This window comes from Talpa occidentalis, unplaced genomic scaffold (genome assembly GCF_014898055.3).
Source record: "Talpa occidentalis isolate TD23 unplaced genomic scaffold, MPIMG_talOcc4v2.1 talOcc4.4, whole genome shotgun sequence".
Classification (NCBI taxonomy): Eukaryota; Metazoa; Chordata; class Mammalia; order Eulipotyphla; family Talpidae; genus Talpa; species Talpa occidentalis.
This window is the reverse complement of record NW_023604295.1, coordinates 61,227,977-61,246,358: the sequence shown is the minus strand read 5'-3', so window position 1 is coordinate 61,246,358 and position 18,382 is coordinate 61,227,977. Positions and strand designations below refer to the sequence as shown.

Genomic DNA, 18,382 nt, shown 5'->3' with positions numbered 1-18,382 from the left:
TTGCTTAAACCATTGTACTTTTGATCTATGAGTATTTTACATTTTCATATACTTGTATTTTTATTTCTTTTTTTTTTAAGATTATTTATGCATACAAGAACTGGGGTATAGGCCAGAGGTGTGGGAAGGTGAGAGGATTCATCAGAGATAGAGTGGGGAGCAGAACAGGCAGATTGACTGAAAATCACTGCAGAGGGGAGCAGTGGGAGAGTCAGGAGAGGTCTGCTGCACCATGGGAGTTGCTCCCTGGCCGGCTCGGGATTGAACTCCTGCTGCAGAGGCTTCCGGACAACTTCATAAGTCTGTGCTTAACCCCTTGCGCCACCAGGGAGGCCCCTGTATTTTTATTTCTAATCAAGAATTTTGCATTAATTTGCCTCTGGAGAGGGATGAATTTTCTGTTTAAAAAGTATATTTTGTCACTAGAGGAAGTGACCTTATAAGAATGGATAGTGAAAAATAGATTAGCTGGTTACTAAAACCTCTGGCTATTTTTCCACAGCTTTTGATACATATGATGAAATGACACTGAGATTCAAAAAATAAAAAGTTAGTCATAATCACCCCTCATATTCTCATGGAATTTCAAATGCTTGACTTATGAATGACTTACTAAAAAAAAAGAAGATGACCTCCTCTGGGATGAGCATTTAGGAGATTTAGTCTTGGAATTGCTGTGTTCTGTTATGTCATAAACTAGGCAGCTGCTGTGAGTGCACTGAACTATGAACTAAAAATTGTCATGTGAGCTGTGGTTTATCCCTCTCACCACACCCTAAAAGAATATGTGGTTTTTATAGAATACGTGTTCTGTAAATGACCGTTGGATTTGCAGGCAAGCCAAGAGCTTATTTTAGTATAATTGGGACTTTACAGGATAATGCAAGAAGAGTAAAGGGAAGAGGATAAAGAAGAAAAGCAGTCCTCAGTGCATAGATTTTAGTGATTTTATAGTGTTGTCCCTAAAAAGGAGCTGGCCACAGGGAAAATGATAAGATGTTGACCTACTGTGTCCCCAAATTTATATTCTTTTTTTTTTTTAAAGATTTATCTGTTTATTTATACAAGCACTGGGTACAGTCAGAAGCACGGGAGGATGAGCGGATTCACCAGAGCCAGAGCAGGGAACAGAACAGGCAGACCAATGAAATACACTGCTGAAGGGAGCAGTGGGTGCGGCAGGAGAGGTCTCTGCACCACGTGGGACCCTCACTCGTGGCCAGGGATCGAACTGGCGCTGCAGAGGCTGTGGGCAGCTTCGCAGCCCAGCGCTCAACCATTGTACCACCAGGGGAGGCCCCCCAGATTTATATTCTGATAAAAGTAAATCTGAAGGGCCACTTTAAGCATAAAAAAAAAAAAAAATCACCAAAGAGCCACATTTTGTCTGAGGGTGGAGTAAATGTGTTTCCTTGATTTCAGCTTTCTTTGAGCTTTTTTTTCCCCCAGTGCTCTTGGGGTATAGCAACCAGAATTCCATATTATATCCCTAGAAAGACTGTATTATCAATATGCAAGCTTCTCATGGGTGTTGTAGAAGCTCAATCAGGCAGACACTGAAGTTCCCCTACCTCCCCTGAAATCCTACCACTAGGTAATCATTCTATGGAAACTTTCATCTCATGCACTGGTCAAGAGTCATCTAGTTTTGCTATAGAAACCCAACTCAAGGTAGGTAAAGTGTCAAAGAGTATTTAATGGCTCAATTAACTGCAAAATCCATAATCTAATATATCAAGTTTTTCCATGTTTCTTTATGCTTTTTTTAACATATAAGGATTTTACCAGGGCCTCCCCTGGTGGTGAAGGCAGTTTGAGCGCAGCCCTGTGAAGCTGTCTGCAGCTTCTGCAGCTCCGGTTCAATCCTGGCCATCCAGCGAGGGTCCCACATGGTGCTGCAGTCCTCTCCTGTCATACCCGCTGCTCCCCTCATCAGTGTATTTCATCAGTCTGCCTGTTCTGCTCCCCACTCTGTCTCTGGTGAATCCTCTCACCCTCCCACACATCTGGCCTGTACCCCGGTTCTTGTGTAAATAAATAAATAAAATCTTTTTAAAAAAAGAATTTTACCAACTGTAATCATAGTGAATGAAATTTTATTGATTTCACTTAAAATTACCTAATTAAGCAGTCTTTTTAATAATTTCATAAGTATGATTTACTATGTTCTATCATTGGTTAGCTAGATCATTTCAATTTTTAATATTTTAGTGACACATGATGAATAAACTTGTGTATGTATGTATATACATATGTATATGTATATATATATACATATGTTTCCTTTCCTTTAAATTATTTCCATAAGATTAACTCTTGGGTTGGGATAAATATATCAAAAGTTATAAACATGTATTCAAGGTCCTTGTATATATTACTATATTTCCTTGAAAACAGAATGCCACCAACATTGAGTACAATAAACACTTTTATATATGTGCCTACTTTGAAATTTTATTTTTTATTCATATGCATTGTCCATTCATCAGTTGAACTACAGTTATTTATTCCTAACATGTTCGTGTGAGTTCCTTATCTATTAGTTATTAGCTACTTATAACTATTACATTTGGTAAACATGTTTTCCTCCATTTATTATCTTCCTCTCTTTATAGTGCAATGAAATATTCAATCTACATTTGATTTAAAATATTAATGATTTATAGAGCATTTACTATCTTTTGAGTGTGTATGTCCTCAAATAGGCAATTTTTTTCATTTTGTGTTAAGGAAAATGTTAGGGGCTATGAAGACACTTTTAAAGTAAAACTAAAGTGTATAGATGCCAACAGAGGTCACATGAATCATGTATGACAGACACACGATATCTCTAATCCTTCATTACCTCATACAGTTGGGTGAGGTTCCACAACGATTATTTTTGCTTCTCAAATTTTGTTCCTTGTGTCCATCCATATTTCCTTAAAAAATAAAACACAGAATCTTGGAAAAGAGAGAAGTTTTATTAGCAATTGTTTATTAATACACACAACTGAAAAAGTCAGGATAGTGTTCTATATGCATCATCTATATTACTTTATTTATATATAACCTAATAAAATGTGCATTTGAAAAATATATAAAAGTTGCTGAAAAACCGATTAAGTAAGAAAATCAGGAGGAATGGAAAATAATCACAGGAGCAAAAATTATAAAATCAGGAATAAGATTAGTTCCCAAGAACATATCATATGGCCTTATATTTTGCAAGGAATAGGCCATAATTAGACCATAAGCTTTCTGACATTCAATATAAATAGGGAAGCATGATCACATAAATCACATATCTCTTAACAATTTTAAACAAAAATTTATTGGGAAAAAGTTATTCCAATACTTGAAATTCGCATTGATAAGTTTTCTTGAAAACATGCAACTAGGCATTTTACCAAATGAAAGGACAAACTATTTTGAATGAAGAAAAAGGCTACCACATTTGGAAGTCAAATTTGGAATTGCAGCATGTTTACGTCCTGCCCCTGAGTTTGCTGAGTGCACACGCTAAACAGTCATGCGTCATGTTCAATGTCACTCCAAAGTTGAACAGTGCTATCATGCACAAAGACAATACCCCACAGGAACCTACAGTATCACAAGAGGGTTACCAAACACTGGTTTTTTGTTCTGTTTTGCTATATTGAAGTGGCTTTTCTTAATTTTGGAGTTAGTTTCCTGTTTTGTTTGCTTTGGTAAGTGGCTTGCTTTTTCTTTAAAATTAATTTACACACAATAAAATTACCCATTTTAAGTATATGATTAGATTATAATAAATGCCTATCTATGAAACCACCACCCTTAACAAGACATTTTTTTCCTCATTAAACTTTTAGTGGGTCTCAAAATTCTGTGACAGATTTTTGACCAAGTTGTTTTCATTAAAAAGTATTGATTTTAAAAGCTAGTAACTTAAAACTGCTCCTCTTCCCCTTCCCCTACAGTCCCCCACACATTCTCCTTTCCTAGTGAAGGTTTTATAACACATTGTTATCATTAACCAGTCTTTTCCTATTAAACTTAAATGGCCAATTGAGACAATTCCTAACACCTATATCATCCTGTGCTGTGCCCTTGTGCCCCTTCCTGCTAGAGCTCCCACCCCCAGATCCGTGATCACATAATAGTTTTGCCTGTTCTAGAATGTCCTCTTTTGAGTCTGGCTTTCACTCCGCATACTGTTTTTGATATTCACCCCTTTGTGTTTACCAACTGATTTTTGTTTGTTTGTTTGTTTCTAACTGCTGGTGATATACAGTTGTTTGGATACACCAAATTTTATTTATGTATTCACCCTTTGATGGGCGATTGATCATTTCCAGGTTTTGAAAATTGACGAAAGCTGATATAAACATTATTATAAAAGTTTTGTATAAAGATATATTTTCTTTCTCTTGAAACACACAGTAGTGGTAATGCTGTCATACAATAAATGCATATTCAACTTTACGAGAAATTGTCAGTTATCCAAAGTGGATGTACTAATAGAAATATATAAACTTTGGGGTTAGTTTTTTTTTTAAAGATTTATTTATACATATGTAAGGGCAGGAATGACACTGAGCAGGTTTTCTGATCCAGCAGACTGGGTAAAGGAGGAGTCAGAGTCCTCAGTGGTTTTTTGCAGCTCTTTAATTGGGATTTAGCAGGTACATGGCAGGCAGGGGTACTGGGGGGCCCGGGAGGCTGGCAGGCCTCCCAGCCCCCAGCAAGTCTTCACTCTATTTGGGCTCACTCTATCTATCGGCATTCTCTGCTTCTCTCTGGGCTTCTGCTGCTTCCCTTGGCTTCTCCTTCGGCTTCTACTGGCGTCCCCGTGACGCCTCCCTTAAAAGTGCAGTCTTAGCCCAGGTGAATCCCATCTACCTATGCCCACACCCTACTCCAGGTGCCCGCCATCAGACATGCATTCAGGACCGCAAGGATCCATCATCTATCCTGATGGCGGGAGGGCAGAAAAGCCTAACATTTTTTCCTTATCCTGTAACATACAAGAACTAGGGTATAAGCCAGAGGTTTAGGGAGGTGAGAGGATTTACCAGAGAGAGTGGGGAACAGAACAGGCAGATTGATTGAAATACACTGCTGAGGAGAGCAGCGGGTGAGTCAGGAGAGGTCTGCTGCACCATGTGGGTAGCTTCCTGGCCAGGGATTGATCTTGTGCTGCAGTGGCTGCGGATTGCTTCATAGGTTGCACCTTAACCCCTTGCACCACCAGGGAGGCCCGGGGTTAGTTTTTAAAAGTTCTGATTTGTTATTTCAAAAGGTTATTTCCAAAAGTAGAAACAGGTTATAAATTTATTTTTTTTACAAATTTTTAATCATCTAAAAAATTTCATTGCTTAATATGTTAGTTCTTTAACAAAGGAGAAAAAAGTAGAGTGGTATGATTCAATGGCGTTATCTTTTACAAACTGTACTTCCCAAAGAACTGTAGTCCAATTCTTATCTGTATTTTTTTCCAGTAGAGCTTTGTTACACGTGGAAGTATGACATTGATAATTCACTGAACTTTGAAATAAGCTACTATGAAACTATGATATAACAAGTAAAACCTTCTGGACCTTTGCAATAACTACAAGAAAAAAAGATTCTTTTTTTTTTCTGCCCTCGGTAATTTCCAAGCAATGACAGACCAGAGAAGCATTCTGGACTGAAAGTTGTGGTCCCAGCTGCAAGTTATCTGACTTGAGGCAATGGACAGGATAGGTGAACTCTGAATTCCCTAGCAGCTCTAAAATTTTCTAACTTGAAATAAAGACTGAAATTATTTTTAAATTAAATCAAAATATTTTGCCATTTAAGTATTACATGAATATATTTTCCTTGAAAAAAGTAAATAAATCACAGCATGCCAGGTAGAGCCAAAATAATTTGGTTATTTCTACTAAACCCAGGCCCCTCCCCAGCATTAACCACTATTCAAAATAATGAGTTTGTTGTGTATCCTTGCAGATTTTAAGAAATACATTTACACAAAATTATATATACATAGAAATTCATAGTCTTGTGTATTTTATTTTATATAAACAGCATAGGAAACTGATTCAGTGGTCCCCAAGACCATCCTAGGTTCAATGATGAAATAGGAACACTTCCAGGACTCAGTATAGTCATATTTAAGGCTACTGTTTATTTAACAAAAGCACATAAATTAAAATTAGCAGAGGAAAAAGTCACATGGGGGGAAGTTGGAGGAAACCAGGTACCAGCTTTAAAAATTATTTTCCAGTCACATGGATGTGCTTTATTCCTGCAGCAGTGAACTGTGACAACTTATGTGAAATGCTTTCACATTTTCAGGGAAGGTGATTTGAGACTCCATGCCCTGGGGATTCAATGGAAGCTACTCACAAAGACCCTCTGATTGGAATATACTACAATTCTACACTCCCAGAAAGCAAGCAGTGTTCAGTATAAATCACACTGTATGACAGAGGCACAGTACGTCATTCTTGTCAAGAAATAGTGGGAATGTTCTTGTAATCCACAACCAGACACCAGTCATTGCAAGCAGCCTAAGGATAGCAGTCTCTCTAAAGAGTCAACTCTTTTCTACACGGTAACATAACTTTGAGACTTGCTTTTTTTACCCAATAATTTTTTTTGTGAGATGTATGTGTATGTTTTTACTGCCATATAATCTTTTACTTGAGAAAAATACATTAGTGGGTTCTTATCCTCAGGGTTTCTTGGGTACCCCAGAAATAGAATTTTTGGATCATATAGGGTTGGGTATTTTAGATGTTGATAAAGACTTCCACCTCCAGGCGTTGTATCAATTTATGTCCCCACAACATAATGTCTCTTTTGCCCTACTCTTTCCTATCAAGTGTTATGAATTTTTTACACTTTTATCAATATGTGAAAAATCACATTTCATTATGTTTACTTTCTATCTTTTATTACAAGTTTGCCTTCATTGAAATGTCTTACAAAATTTCGTGAGAATGCCCTGTTTAATTACACATTCCTATGGCGGCACTAAAAGCAAAATCACTGGCATATATGTTAGAAATGCAAGAATCTCCAAGTACTCAGAGTTTGATTTGACAAACATGATTTATAGAATTTAACATGAGTTTCTTAAAATAGCTGAATAAAGCTATTCAATCAAATGAAAAGTCGTGGCATCTCTTGTGGCATTAGTGTTTCAATTTGAACTCTGGCAGGATGCACAGAGGTGATGCAGCACCTTCAGAGATTAAAGCCTCTATTGCTGGGTGTAAGGGGCAGGACAGACACTGCTGGTTTTCAGATCCCATGCAGATCGGGTAAAGGAGGAGTCAGAGTCCTCAGTGGTTATGCAGGTTTTTTATTGGGGTTCACCAGGCATATGGCAGGCAGGGGTGCTGGGGGGCCGGGAGGCTGGCAGTCCTCCCAAGCCCCAGCAGGTCTTCACTCTGGGCTCTCCCGCCTTCTCTCGGCTTCTGAGTCTTAGCCCAGGTGAATCCCATCTACTTATGCCCACACCCTATTCCAGGTGCCCGCCATCAGGCATGCATTCAAGACCACAGGATCCATCATCTATCCTGATGGTGGGAGGGCAGAAAAGCCTGACATTTTCTTTACCCTACAATTCAACACTTAGGGGGTGCCATTCTCTAGAGATACAAAAATCTAGGGAAAATGGTCTTCAAGGAGCAATTCCTCTAAAGAGGTTGGTCATAGAGTCCCGTGGAAAGGCAAAACAATTTTAGGTTTCAGTGGATATGCAGCTGTTAGGAAGCATCAACTTTTCTGCTTGGCTGGTGTTAAGAATGACTCACTCAAAGGTACACGCGAAGAATATCATTCCGTTCTCCCTCCTCCAATACCGCTGCATAGAGTGGCAGCTTCCTTTGTTTCTGCAAGCAGAACTTTATGTTTGGCTAATGGAGGGAAGGTTGAGATGATCAACTGGCCCCTATTTGTTTTCTGGTTTGGAGTTCTCTTATTTGGCTGGCTGAGGCCACAATAGAGCTAATTCTCCGTGTGACATCTTTGAAATTCCCACCCAATGAGGACTTTCCATTCTTCCTTTAGTTCCCCTGAGGTGGCCGAGATGACTGGAATTTTCAAAGTGATTCATATTAATGGCTCAAGGAGAACATGACTGAAATACAGGTCTCATCTAACTTGCTTACACGGTTCATAGACTCTGTCTCATTTCCCATCCTGCCTGAGAATTTCTCTCTTTAATTCTTAGGGTATCTACCCCTTCTATTTGAAAAGGTCTAGCCAAGGGGACTCTCAGGGAGAAAGAGGAGGAGTTAGGTAAGTGAGTTGACAGCCTCTCTCAAAACCACAGTATAACTCTGACCCTTCATTACACGTGGAAAGTAATCTTTGAACCTTAGAGCCTCATTTCTCTCCTTGCTACAGGCAGGGTCAAAGGTTTTTCCTTACACCGCTTCTCTTCATATATTTTCAACTTTTATATTTGTGATTAAGGTTTTCTTGGCGTTCATTTAAAATCAAGTACCTTGTAAGGTCAGGAGCAGACACAGAGCAGGTTTTCTGATCCCATGCAGACCAGGTAAAGGAGGAGTCAGAGTCCTCAGTGGTTTTGCAGGTTTTTTATTGGGGTTCACCAGGCATATGGCAGGCAGGGGTGCTGGCTGGGGGGCTGGGAGGCCTGCAAGTCTTCACTCTATCTGGGCTCTCCCCAGCAAGTCTTCACTCTATCTGGGCTCTCTGGAGTTCGTTCTGCTGCTTCTCGGCTTCTCTTTCGGCTTTGGCTTTGGCTTCTACTGCTGCTGCTGGAGTCCCCGTGACGCTGCCCTTAAAAAGCACAGTCTTAGCTCAGCTGAATCCCATCTACCTATGCCCACACCCTATTCCAGGTGCCCGCCATCAGGCATGCACTCAGGACAAGGATCCGTCATCTATCCTGATGGCGGAAGGGCAGAAAAGCCTGACATTTTCTTTACCCTACATACCTGGATGTAGGACAGAGGCTAAATTGAGCTCAGACAAAAAGCTGAGCTCAACACAAAAAGGAGGGTAAGATGTTTTCTGTCTAGGAGCACGTCAAAGCTTTAATTGCTTGTGGAATTCCAAGAACAATCTTAATGCTTTGATTGATGCATATCCTCAATAAACATGACCATAAGCTCTTAGTAAATGATAACTATATGAAACAGAGGCTTCTTGGCTTCATTAATGAAAGGCAGCAGTAACTAAAACAGTGTCTGTACATATAGTGAGAGAAACCACATTCTTGGTAAGGTCTTTACTCTATGGCCAGGTATCAACTACATTTTTAGGAAACGACAGATAACTGCATCATCAGAAACAGTAATAGCTAGTTCAATAAATCAGAAGACAATTACTAAATATCTACTATGCACATAGGGCAATCAATGTTAGATGCTGGGAGGGATAGAGAATATATCACTGCCCTCAAATTGGGTGGTGGTGGTGAACTCAAACAGAATTATAAGTAAGGTACAGAACAATCAGATTTGATAAGGAAATAAACTCTAATTGTCTAATGTTTGGCTCATAAATTCAGGGCAATTTGTAGTCTTTATGGTTTTTAATAAGGCCACAAAAAGATACCATTTAAACCCCTCACCCTTAAAAAAAAAAGGTCTTTGTGATCCCAATGGTTGGCATTATTGTATAAGCTAAATATTTGCATAATCTACCATTGAGCAATTCATGTATTAGCATGTAACCAAGAGGAACTCCTGTGTAAGAAACACATAAGAAGGTTCATAATACAGAAAAACTGGAAACAGCTTAAATACACTTTGATGGGAGAATGGATTTAAAAAATGTGACTATACCCCACCAAAGGAATATTATTCAGCAATGAAAAAAACCTGAACTCTAGCTACATGTAATAACATGGATATACCTTAGTAATAGTACTGAGTGCAAAAATTATGTCACAGAAAACCAGATTATTGTCTAAATAATGTCTATAAACAAGTAAAGCAACATATTCCTTAGGCACACATATGTGACAAAACTATATAGAAGATTAAAAAGAAAAGAAAAATACCCAAGGGAATGCTAAATAAAAAATTTAAAGGGAAACCATGTGGAGGATGGGAGATAGGGGAGACCTAATTTATTTATTGAAAACATTCTAATCTGGGCCTCCCCAGTGGCGCAGCAGTTGAGCTCTGGGCTGCGAAGCTGCCCATCAGCCTCTGTAGCGTCGGTTCGATCCCTGGTCACCGGGCGAGGGTCCCACATGGCGTGCAGAACTCTCCTGCTGCCCGCTGCTCCCCTCAGCAGTGTACTTCGTCAGTCTACCAGCTCTGTTCTCCCCTCTGGCTCTGGTGAATTCTCTCGCCCTCCCATGCTTCTGACTCTACCCAGTGCTTGTGTAAATAAATAAATAAATCTTAAAAAAAAAACAAAAAACAAAAAATATTCTAATCTTTGGATTGCAGGGTGAGTTCCAGCTGTTCATTATACTCTTAATTCTTAAAATGTAATTGTTATACAGAGTGAGGAATAGTAATGGTTCCTGAAGTTTTTGTGGACAATTTAGTATTAAGTTGAAATAGGAAAATGGGTAGAATATAGTTTTGTTTATTACAGTGCTTATATACTAAGGAGGAAATATGACAAACTCAGATGACAATTTCATGTACTTCCTTATACATGCTCTTATATTACATAAACAACAAATGTCCTTCAACCTCTATCCAAGCCTCTATCCAGCTGGACAGCATGAAGCAAAATCTTTTATGAAATTTTTAATTAAAAATTAAAAAATTTAAATTCCAAGAGAATGCTGGGGAATTTCTATAATCTGCATAGATATTCTTCTTGTCCCAGTTCACCTGAGCTTCTGATCTGCTTCCAAATGTTACTTTACTCTCCTGTTTCTCATTTCTTGCTTTACTCAGGCAGCTCCTGCTTTTGCTGACCTGAGGAATCACGATTACCCCATCTCTCAATTTCCACATTGGTAGCTAGGAACAGATTTTAACACTAAACAATACTTCACTTAGGGATGAAGCATGGAAGAATTACAACATAAAGAACCTTCAGCTGCTTTCTGAGTCCACAAGGCCAATGTATTCACTGAAGACAACTGTCTTCTAAACTACTAGTTGACTCCATTATAATAGGGGTATTGAGTGGATGTTCCTTTCCTGAGGATCTAGAGGGAAAATGCTTTCCCCTTAATCCAGGGTAAGGTTCCTCTCTTTATTTTCTGCCTCAGGATCTGAGCTCTTTTAGGAAGACTGACAGTCTTATGATTAACTTCCTTCAGGGAGGATTTTACCTTTGCTTATATTTGTGCGATTTTTACCTAATCTCAAAGACACCCATAGACTGTAATTGGATAACAGCTATTTCCCCAAATGTGTATTATTCTGTTCTAAATAGCAAGCAATGAAGAGTCGTCTTTGGAGAAAATCAGGACATTTATCAGTCCTTTGGTAGTCCTTCACTACCCACCCTGCAAGCAATTACTCAAAGAGCAATACACATAACCTTCGGAAAATAGGTTTGAGAGACAAAAAAACACTCAAGTCACGTTTTACTCAAATAGAATTTTTCGGAGATTTACAATAGCAAAAAGATCACACTATTTACATTACTAAAAGAACGTTCTTAAATTAAAATTTACCGCAGGTTTTTTGGGAGTGTCTGTTGAACAACTGGGGACAGAGTAAGTTCAGGTTGTTTTTTAGTCTCTTAGAAGGCAAACGTTGTTTACAACTTTTAAAATAAAACTCCCCACCTCCTAGCCCCAACCCCCACCCTAAATGTAGGTTCAGTCTGAGTCAGGGCACTTTCTGCATACTCAATGCACAAGAACTGCTTTAGGGGAGTGATACGTCTGTACGGCGCGCTTAAATGCCTTTCCCAGAAGGGATTTTGGAATTCTTAATCAGCCTTAATGTCCCAGTCTTAGTCCTGTACACACTCTTCTCCGCTGAATGGTAAACTCGCTGATCACAAACTGACTCATCCCCATTCCTAGCACAGTGCTTGGAAAAGCGTAGGCGCCCCACAGTGAATGAATGAGTTTGTAAGAGGAAGGCGGGAAAACGGTTTGTTTTTTCAGATACAACTTGAAGAACTACGGTTGTCACAGTCAAAAAATACCCAAACTTGGACAAATGCCACTTTCAACCATCTGAACCCGGAGCAGGACAGCAAGCCCCGCGCCCTACGACAAACTGGAAACACAGGCGTCCAGGAAAGCCGGAAGCGCCGGGCACGCCTCGCGCATGCGCGCGTCCATTCAGCTGACGCTCGCTCCCCGGAGAGCGCCGAGACGCCAGCCCTTAAAGGCTCGGGCCTGGTCCTCGCCGCAGCGCCACTGCTGCGCATGCGTCCTGAGTGGGCCCGGTCGCCGTGAGGCGGAGCGGAGGGCAGATTTTTTTCTTGCTCCCGCCCCTCTTCTTCCCCCACCTGCCACGTACTGGGCCCGAGCTGCCGCCTGGCTGAGTGGGTCCGCGCGATTGGCCGGGGCCGCGCGAGTCTGGAGCGAGGTGCCGCGGCCTCAGAGGGCAGCCGAGCGGGCCGTGACCGCGGCCTCGCCACTACGCCCGAGCACCCGGCGGCGCGGCCTCGGCTTCCCTTCGGCTCAGTGCGCGGAGACCGCGGAGAGGAGCGGCGGCGGCTTCTTAGCCGGTATGGCCGCGGGAGATGGGGGCGCGGCCGCCGGCTCTGACGGGGCCGGGAGACGAGGAAGCGCGAGGGGCCGGCCGCGACCTGCCGACGCTGGGCGGGTGGGGCGCGGGGCCCTCGGGAAGGGGCAGCTGGCGGGGGGCGGAGGGGAGGCCGGGTGGGGCCTCTCGTGGGGGAGGGGAGGCCGCGGGCGGGGAGGCGGGAGGGGGTCTCCTGCCCGCGGTGCTGGCCGGGCGGGCCTCGGGGGGTTCGGGGGTGTGAGCTGTTTGGGTCGGGAATGCTCTCGCGCCCCCTCCGCCTGGCTCGAAGGGGTCGAGCTGCCCGAGGAGGTGGGAGGGACTTTGGGTCGCCTGTGGTGGTGCCGCGGGTCACCCCGGACGGGCTTGGAAGGGTGAGAAGGTGGAGAAAGGATGGGCGGATTGGGCGCGTGAAGAGGACCCTCCTGGGCTGTGTCAGCGCCTAATCAAGGGCCCGCTGGAGGCCCAGCCCAGTTTTAGAGTGACGGTGATAGTTAACTTTTGAGAGTTTACTTTGCAAGGCTCTGTTACTGAGTATTCCTCACGGTTGAACTCATTTAATCACAATAAGGACCTTCCAGATTTCGATATTATTCCCGTTTTGCATAGAGTGAGAGTGAGCCTTCCAGAAGCACTTGCCTAAGGTCACATGGCTTGGAGTGGGAATCTTTAGCATCTTGCTCGACGGCCTTTGGTCAGGCAGGATTTAGGGCACTTTGCTTTCTTTGGAGTAATCAGGGGTTGATCTTGCTCAGGATTTTTTTTTTTTTAAAGGAAATTGCTACCCGCTGGACCTCTGATTTTGAGCTGGGCGAACCCTTGGGGTTAGAGGAGATGGCGATTTGACCACTGAGTGGACATCTTGGTCAGGAGGCAGACTGTGTGACCTTGGGCATGTCTCTATTCTTCAGTGCTGAAAACTGTTTCTGTTGGAAGGTTTCGTGAGTTAGTGGCTGTGTCATTTCTGGACTTAAGAGAGCTTGGGGGCAAGGAGTAGATGATAGAAGAAAATGCTTCTCACCAGCAGTCCTAGGAACTAGTTGTGCATACTTGTCTCTACCTTGTGAATAAAGTTACGTAAAAAGGGGGCCAGAATTTCATTACATTAAAAACTGTGGAGCTAGACTTTCCCCTGGAGGGGAAAGTTTTGTGGTACCCTTAGTTTTGTCATACTTCAGTGTTTGTGCTGAGAAAACTGCACCAACTGGGGTCAACCTTAGGAAAGAAGCCTTGGTTCTTGGCCACAGGGAATTTACAATCCATGGGAAACAGTAAGAAATAACTGAGTTTGCAGGCAAATTGGCAGATATTAAGAGACTTAAGTTTTCAGATCCATTGGAACTGAGCAATTTTCTCTCCCCATAATCAAAAATATACACTGTCAATTATATTTATTCATTGTTGGAAACTTCTGTTGCACTACATAATGAACTTGTGTAATGAAGGCACTGTGAAGGTGTGATTTATGAACTGACCTGATAGTATAGCTTTCTTCTGCCAGTCCTTTTATCAGAATTTAATTATTCTGCATACATATTACGTTTAGGGGATAAAAACAAGTCTTTAAATGCCTACTGTATGTCAGGCACTTTTCCACATGCTGCTGATAATCGATAATACCCTCTCTGTGAAGAAACTAAGCCCCAATTCTTAACATCATTGCTGGCATATATAATGTAGATAGGAGACAGCTACATAGATTGGTTTACTAAAGTTCTTTATTATTCTCAGGCTGCAAGTCAGAATCTTTACAATCTTGTTGAATAATTACTTTAGAGTTTGGCAATTAATATGTATTTGGTAAATGTTTCCTAGATGAAGAGGGCAGGTTTTGCTAACAGATGAGGTTGTGTGGTGGTATTATATGGTGGCATTATACTCTTCCATATATTAATGGAATTACATACTGTAATTTTAATTACAGTCATGAGGTCCATCTTGGGAACTGGCAGATAAAAAACTATATTCTTAATTTCCATTAAGAGAAGCATAACATAACAGATCATGAACCATGCTCCACTGTTTTCTGAATTTAGTGTTAGATTCAGTATTTAATGCTCCACTTTTAAGATAGGGCAATAAAGATTTACTAAGAAATTATAATCTTTTCAGAGGATGATGGGAACTAGAGACATTAAGGACTTAGTTAAGGATTTAAGGACTTAATTTAGGGACTTGAGGACTGTTAAGGCATTTATATGTAATATTCCTGAAATGAATTTGGATTCATGAAAACTTCAAATATTTCAAGGGTTGGGAGGCAGGTAGGGTGTTTTCTCTCTCTCTCTCTGTCTCTCACTCCCACACAGAGGAATAATTGTAGAGAAGTATGAAAAATCAAGTAAAATGTTGAGCAAATAAAAAATTTAAGAGGTGAAAACAGAAAGCTGCTAGTAATAAAGAATGAGGTAGGATGTGGCCAGTAGGAGACTATAGGGCATTTTAAACAGTCGGAGAGATCATTGCTTGGAGCAGGAAGGAGTTGATGCTGAGCAAATACTCACTTGAAAAGAAGATATAGGCTAGGAGAAGAGATATTAATTCTCCATTATTACACAGTAATCATTTAAATTATTGGAGACCTTTGATATTTTGAATTGAAGATTACAAAGTCATTAGAGGATAATTACACTGAATGAGGTGAAAGAAGATTAAACTCCCCCAAAGAGAAAGCTCTATAGCAAATTACTATTTAGTGCCTAATTCTGCTACCCTGCCTGCTTTCTGAAAGTGTGCAGTGTAATCATATAAACCCATTCAGGTCTGGGGAGTGTTGTGAAATATGTCAAAACAGTAGTGGACAGTGTTGCCAAAAAGCTCAGGAGAATACCACTCATTTGTCTTTTCTCCTCAGGTTCCCAAAATAGAGAGGACAATGTAGATAAAATACTCATGAGGTCTTTTATATTTTAGAATGGAAAACTTGAAACAACTTTAGTATTCACACATGCTTTTTTATTTCCATGGTTAGCATTATAGGCTAATAGAATTTGGAAGATAGTATTTATTTCTCCCTTTATTTACCAAATACTGAATGATTGTCATGTGCTCTGAACTGTTGTAGGCTCTGGGAATAGGGCAGACAAAGCCATTTACTTCCCTACAATCTAGTGGAAAAGACAGTAGAAAGTTAATACATTTTAATATCTGGTAGTGATAGTGCTTTTAAGAAAAATGAAGCAGGGTAAAGAAGTGACAGAGAAGCCATTTTAGATTGTTAGAGAGCCGAATCTTGTGGGGAGTGTGAAAAGGGTTCAAGACAAAGAGCAGCAAGTGCAAAGCCTGGAGACAGAACAGAAAGTATAGATGTTAGCATGATTAAGCAGGGAGAGAGGTCGGAAAAGAGGTTGAATTTTTGGCTAAGAGTCAGAGAGCAGTTCATGACATTGTAGTTCTGGCTTTTTCTAAGAGTGAGCTTGAAATCCATTGGAAGATTTTGAACAGAGTGACATTAGATTATATTTAACAGTATAACTCCAGTATGTTGAGAATAGGTTAAAAGTATGCAAAGGTCAAAAGCCAGGCAGACTAGTTAAGGGTCTTTCGCATTACTCCAGGTGAGAGTTGATGGTGGCTTGGATCAGGTTGATAGAAGTAAAGGTACTGAAGTGGTTGGATTGTAGAGTTTTTGTTTTTGTTTTTTTACATTTTAAAAGGACGGGTTTATTAGGGAAAGGAGAAAAAGAGCAGCACCTGCATAGTCACAGGTGCATGGGAGATTTGCTGTAGAGATACTTTAAAGGTACTGTAGTGTCAATTACTTTTGTTAGCAATTTGGTGGATTCAAGGTATGAGGAAAAGAGTAAGATTTTTTTAAAATCTTGAATAACTAGAGGAAAGAAACTGTCAATAACTAAAATGGAAAAGATTAAAGGAGTTGCAGATTTTCTTGAGAGGGAATTAGTTTTTTCTAGACATGTTGAGTGAGAAATTAAATTGTAGAGTCAGCTGAGTAGTTAAATATGTGAGTAAAATAATATGCATAAAATCTTACGTGGATAATAAAGTTGCTTCAGTTTTCACTAGAATATGGGTCAGTTTGGAATTGTGAATCTCTTTTGAGGACCAGAACTTCTTAGATTCTTATAGGCCTTTGCTTTTCAACTTTAAGGTATATTTTATAATTGTTTAAACTATTTTATCAGTTTCCCTAGAATTGTATATATAAAACATCCTGGAGTCCACCATGAACGGACAGTTGGACCTCAGTGGGAAGCTAATCATCAAAGCTCAACTTGGGGAGGATATTCGACGAATTCCCATTCATAATGAAGATATTACTTATGATGAGTTAGTGCTAATGATGCAGCGAGTTTTCAGAGGAAAACTTCTGAGTAATGATGAAGTTACAATAAAATATAAGGATGAAGGTAAGAGTGTTTCAAAAGATAGTTTTTAAAAGTTTTGCCCATTTTTCATTGAACTGTCGGAATAAAAAAATATGGTCTATGGTGATTGAATGTCCAATTTATTTTACTCAATGTTTATGTAGTTATTCTTTTTTTATAAGTTAAAAATAGGTACGTTTCTTAGAAGGAGAGGTTAAGGATATAATACTCCCACAGTTTTTTAAAGCAACATAAAGAAACAGAGAAGCTGTCTCATGCAATTTTTATAAACCCATGCAATTCCAACTTCCTTTTTTTTTTTTCTTTTAAAATCAGTCTTTCACTTATATTTCTCATTGTGGAAGGGATGTCAGTAAATATTGAATTAAAAAAAAATTTGTGATCAACTATGGGAAAGCTGGTTTAAATAAAGGCAAGTATGTTTATTATATGTATTTTCAGAACATGTAATATACTCATGTACATTATCAATGTATAGTATGCAGTGTTCTCAGACTCATTTGACCACAAAACAATTTTATAGAGATGAGTTTTCTTTAAGATTTGTCTTGAAATTCCACTTCAAACAGTGGAATTACAGTAGTAGATTTTTATTTCATTTTCTTTTTGACTTGTCTTATTTGTTAACATTGGCTGAAATTGTTGTTAAGGTGGTTACCACTATCACTATTGAATTTATTTTCAGTCTGTTTCATCCTGATTTCAATACTTGGCACTGTTATCTATACCATCATTTAAAAAGTACTCTTGGCCCTTAACATTTCTGACACCACTGTCTACATTTTCTTCTCATAGCTTCTTTGTTTCTTTATATTGCTTTACAATTACGCCAAATGTTAAAATATAAATGTTGAATCTCAGTGGTTGAACACTTAAGAAATCCCTCAGGGACCCAAGTTGACAGAAGCTACTGATCTTCAACACAAGGCTTACAAGCTCACCTTAGCATTGGCCTCCAGTGAAGTGCATACAGATGAAGACAGAGTATAGAGGTCACATGGGAGATTGTACTCTCTGGGCCTTGGTGGGCATAGCATTTCTGCTTATATCACATTGGCCAGATCCCAGTCACATGACTCTGCTGAGGTTCTAGTGGATTGGGAAACATGGTCCTGGTTGGGCAGCCACTTTCTAACAACTTATCCTAGAAGGGGATATAAATCACCGATAATCAGCTAATCTGGCCAGTTAATCTGATTGGCCTAAAGGTCTAATCCTTTCTTTTTTACAATATATAATCTAGCACTGAAAACTAATTTTTAAGGAACACCCATGTTAAGGAACAATAAACTTTCTGTTCTCTTTTCTATTCATTGTATTGACTCACAGAGCATTTAGTTTTACTTCTTTGACTTCCTAATTTCTACTGTAATTTGATCACTTTGATCTTTTGATTTTACAGCTAAAAATTTCAACATTGTTTTTTGCTTG

At 39.9% G+C, this 18,382-nt stretch overlaps 1 protein-coding gene across 6 annotated transcripts in view; it reads left to right on the top strand.

Moving 5' to 3' along the window:
- Positions 1–12,291: 12,291 nt before the first annotated feature.
- Positions 12,292–18,382, top strand: part of TFG (trafficking from ER to golgi regulator) — a 29,539-nt gene continuing 23,448 nt past the window's right edge. For 3 of the 6 annotated variants that reach the window (XM_054700655.1, XM_037525649.2, XM_037525648.2), the window contains exons 1-2: positions 12,459–12,588; positions 16,748–16,972. In XM_054700655.1, coding sequence (XP_054556630.1) covers positions 16,789–16,972 — 184 coding nt within the window. In that variant the 5' untranslated portion in view covers positions 12,459–12,588; positions 16,748–16,788. Of the gene's footprint in view, positions 12,589–16,747; positions 16,973–18,382 lie in introns of all 6 variants that reach the window. The other 3 variants (XM_037525647.2, XM_037525646.2, XM_037525645.2) reach the window with 2 other exon arrangements.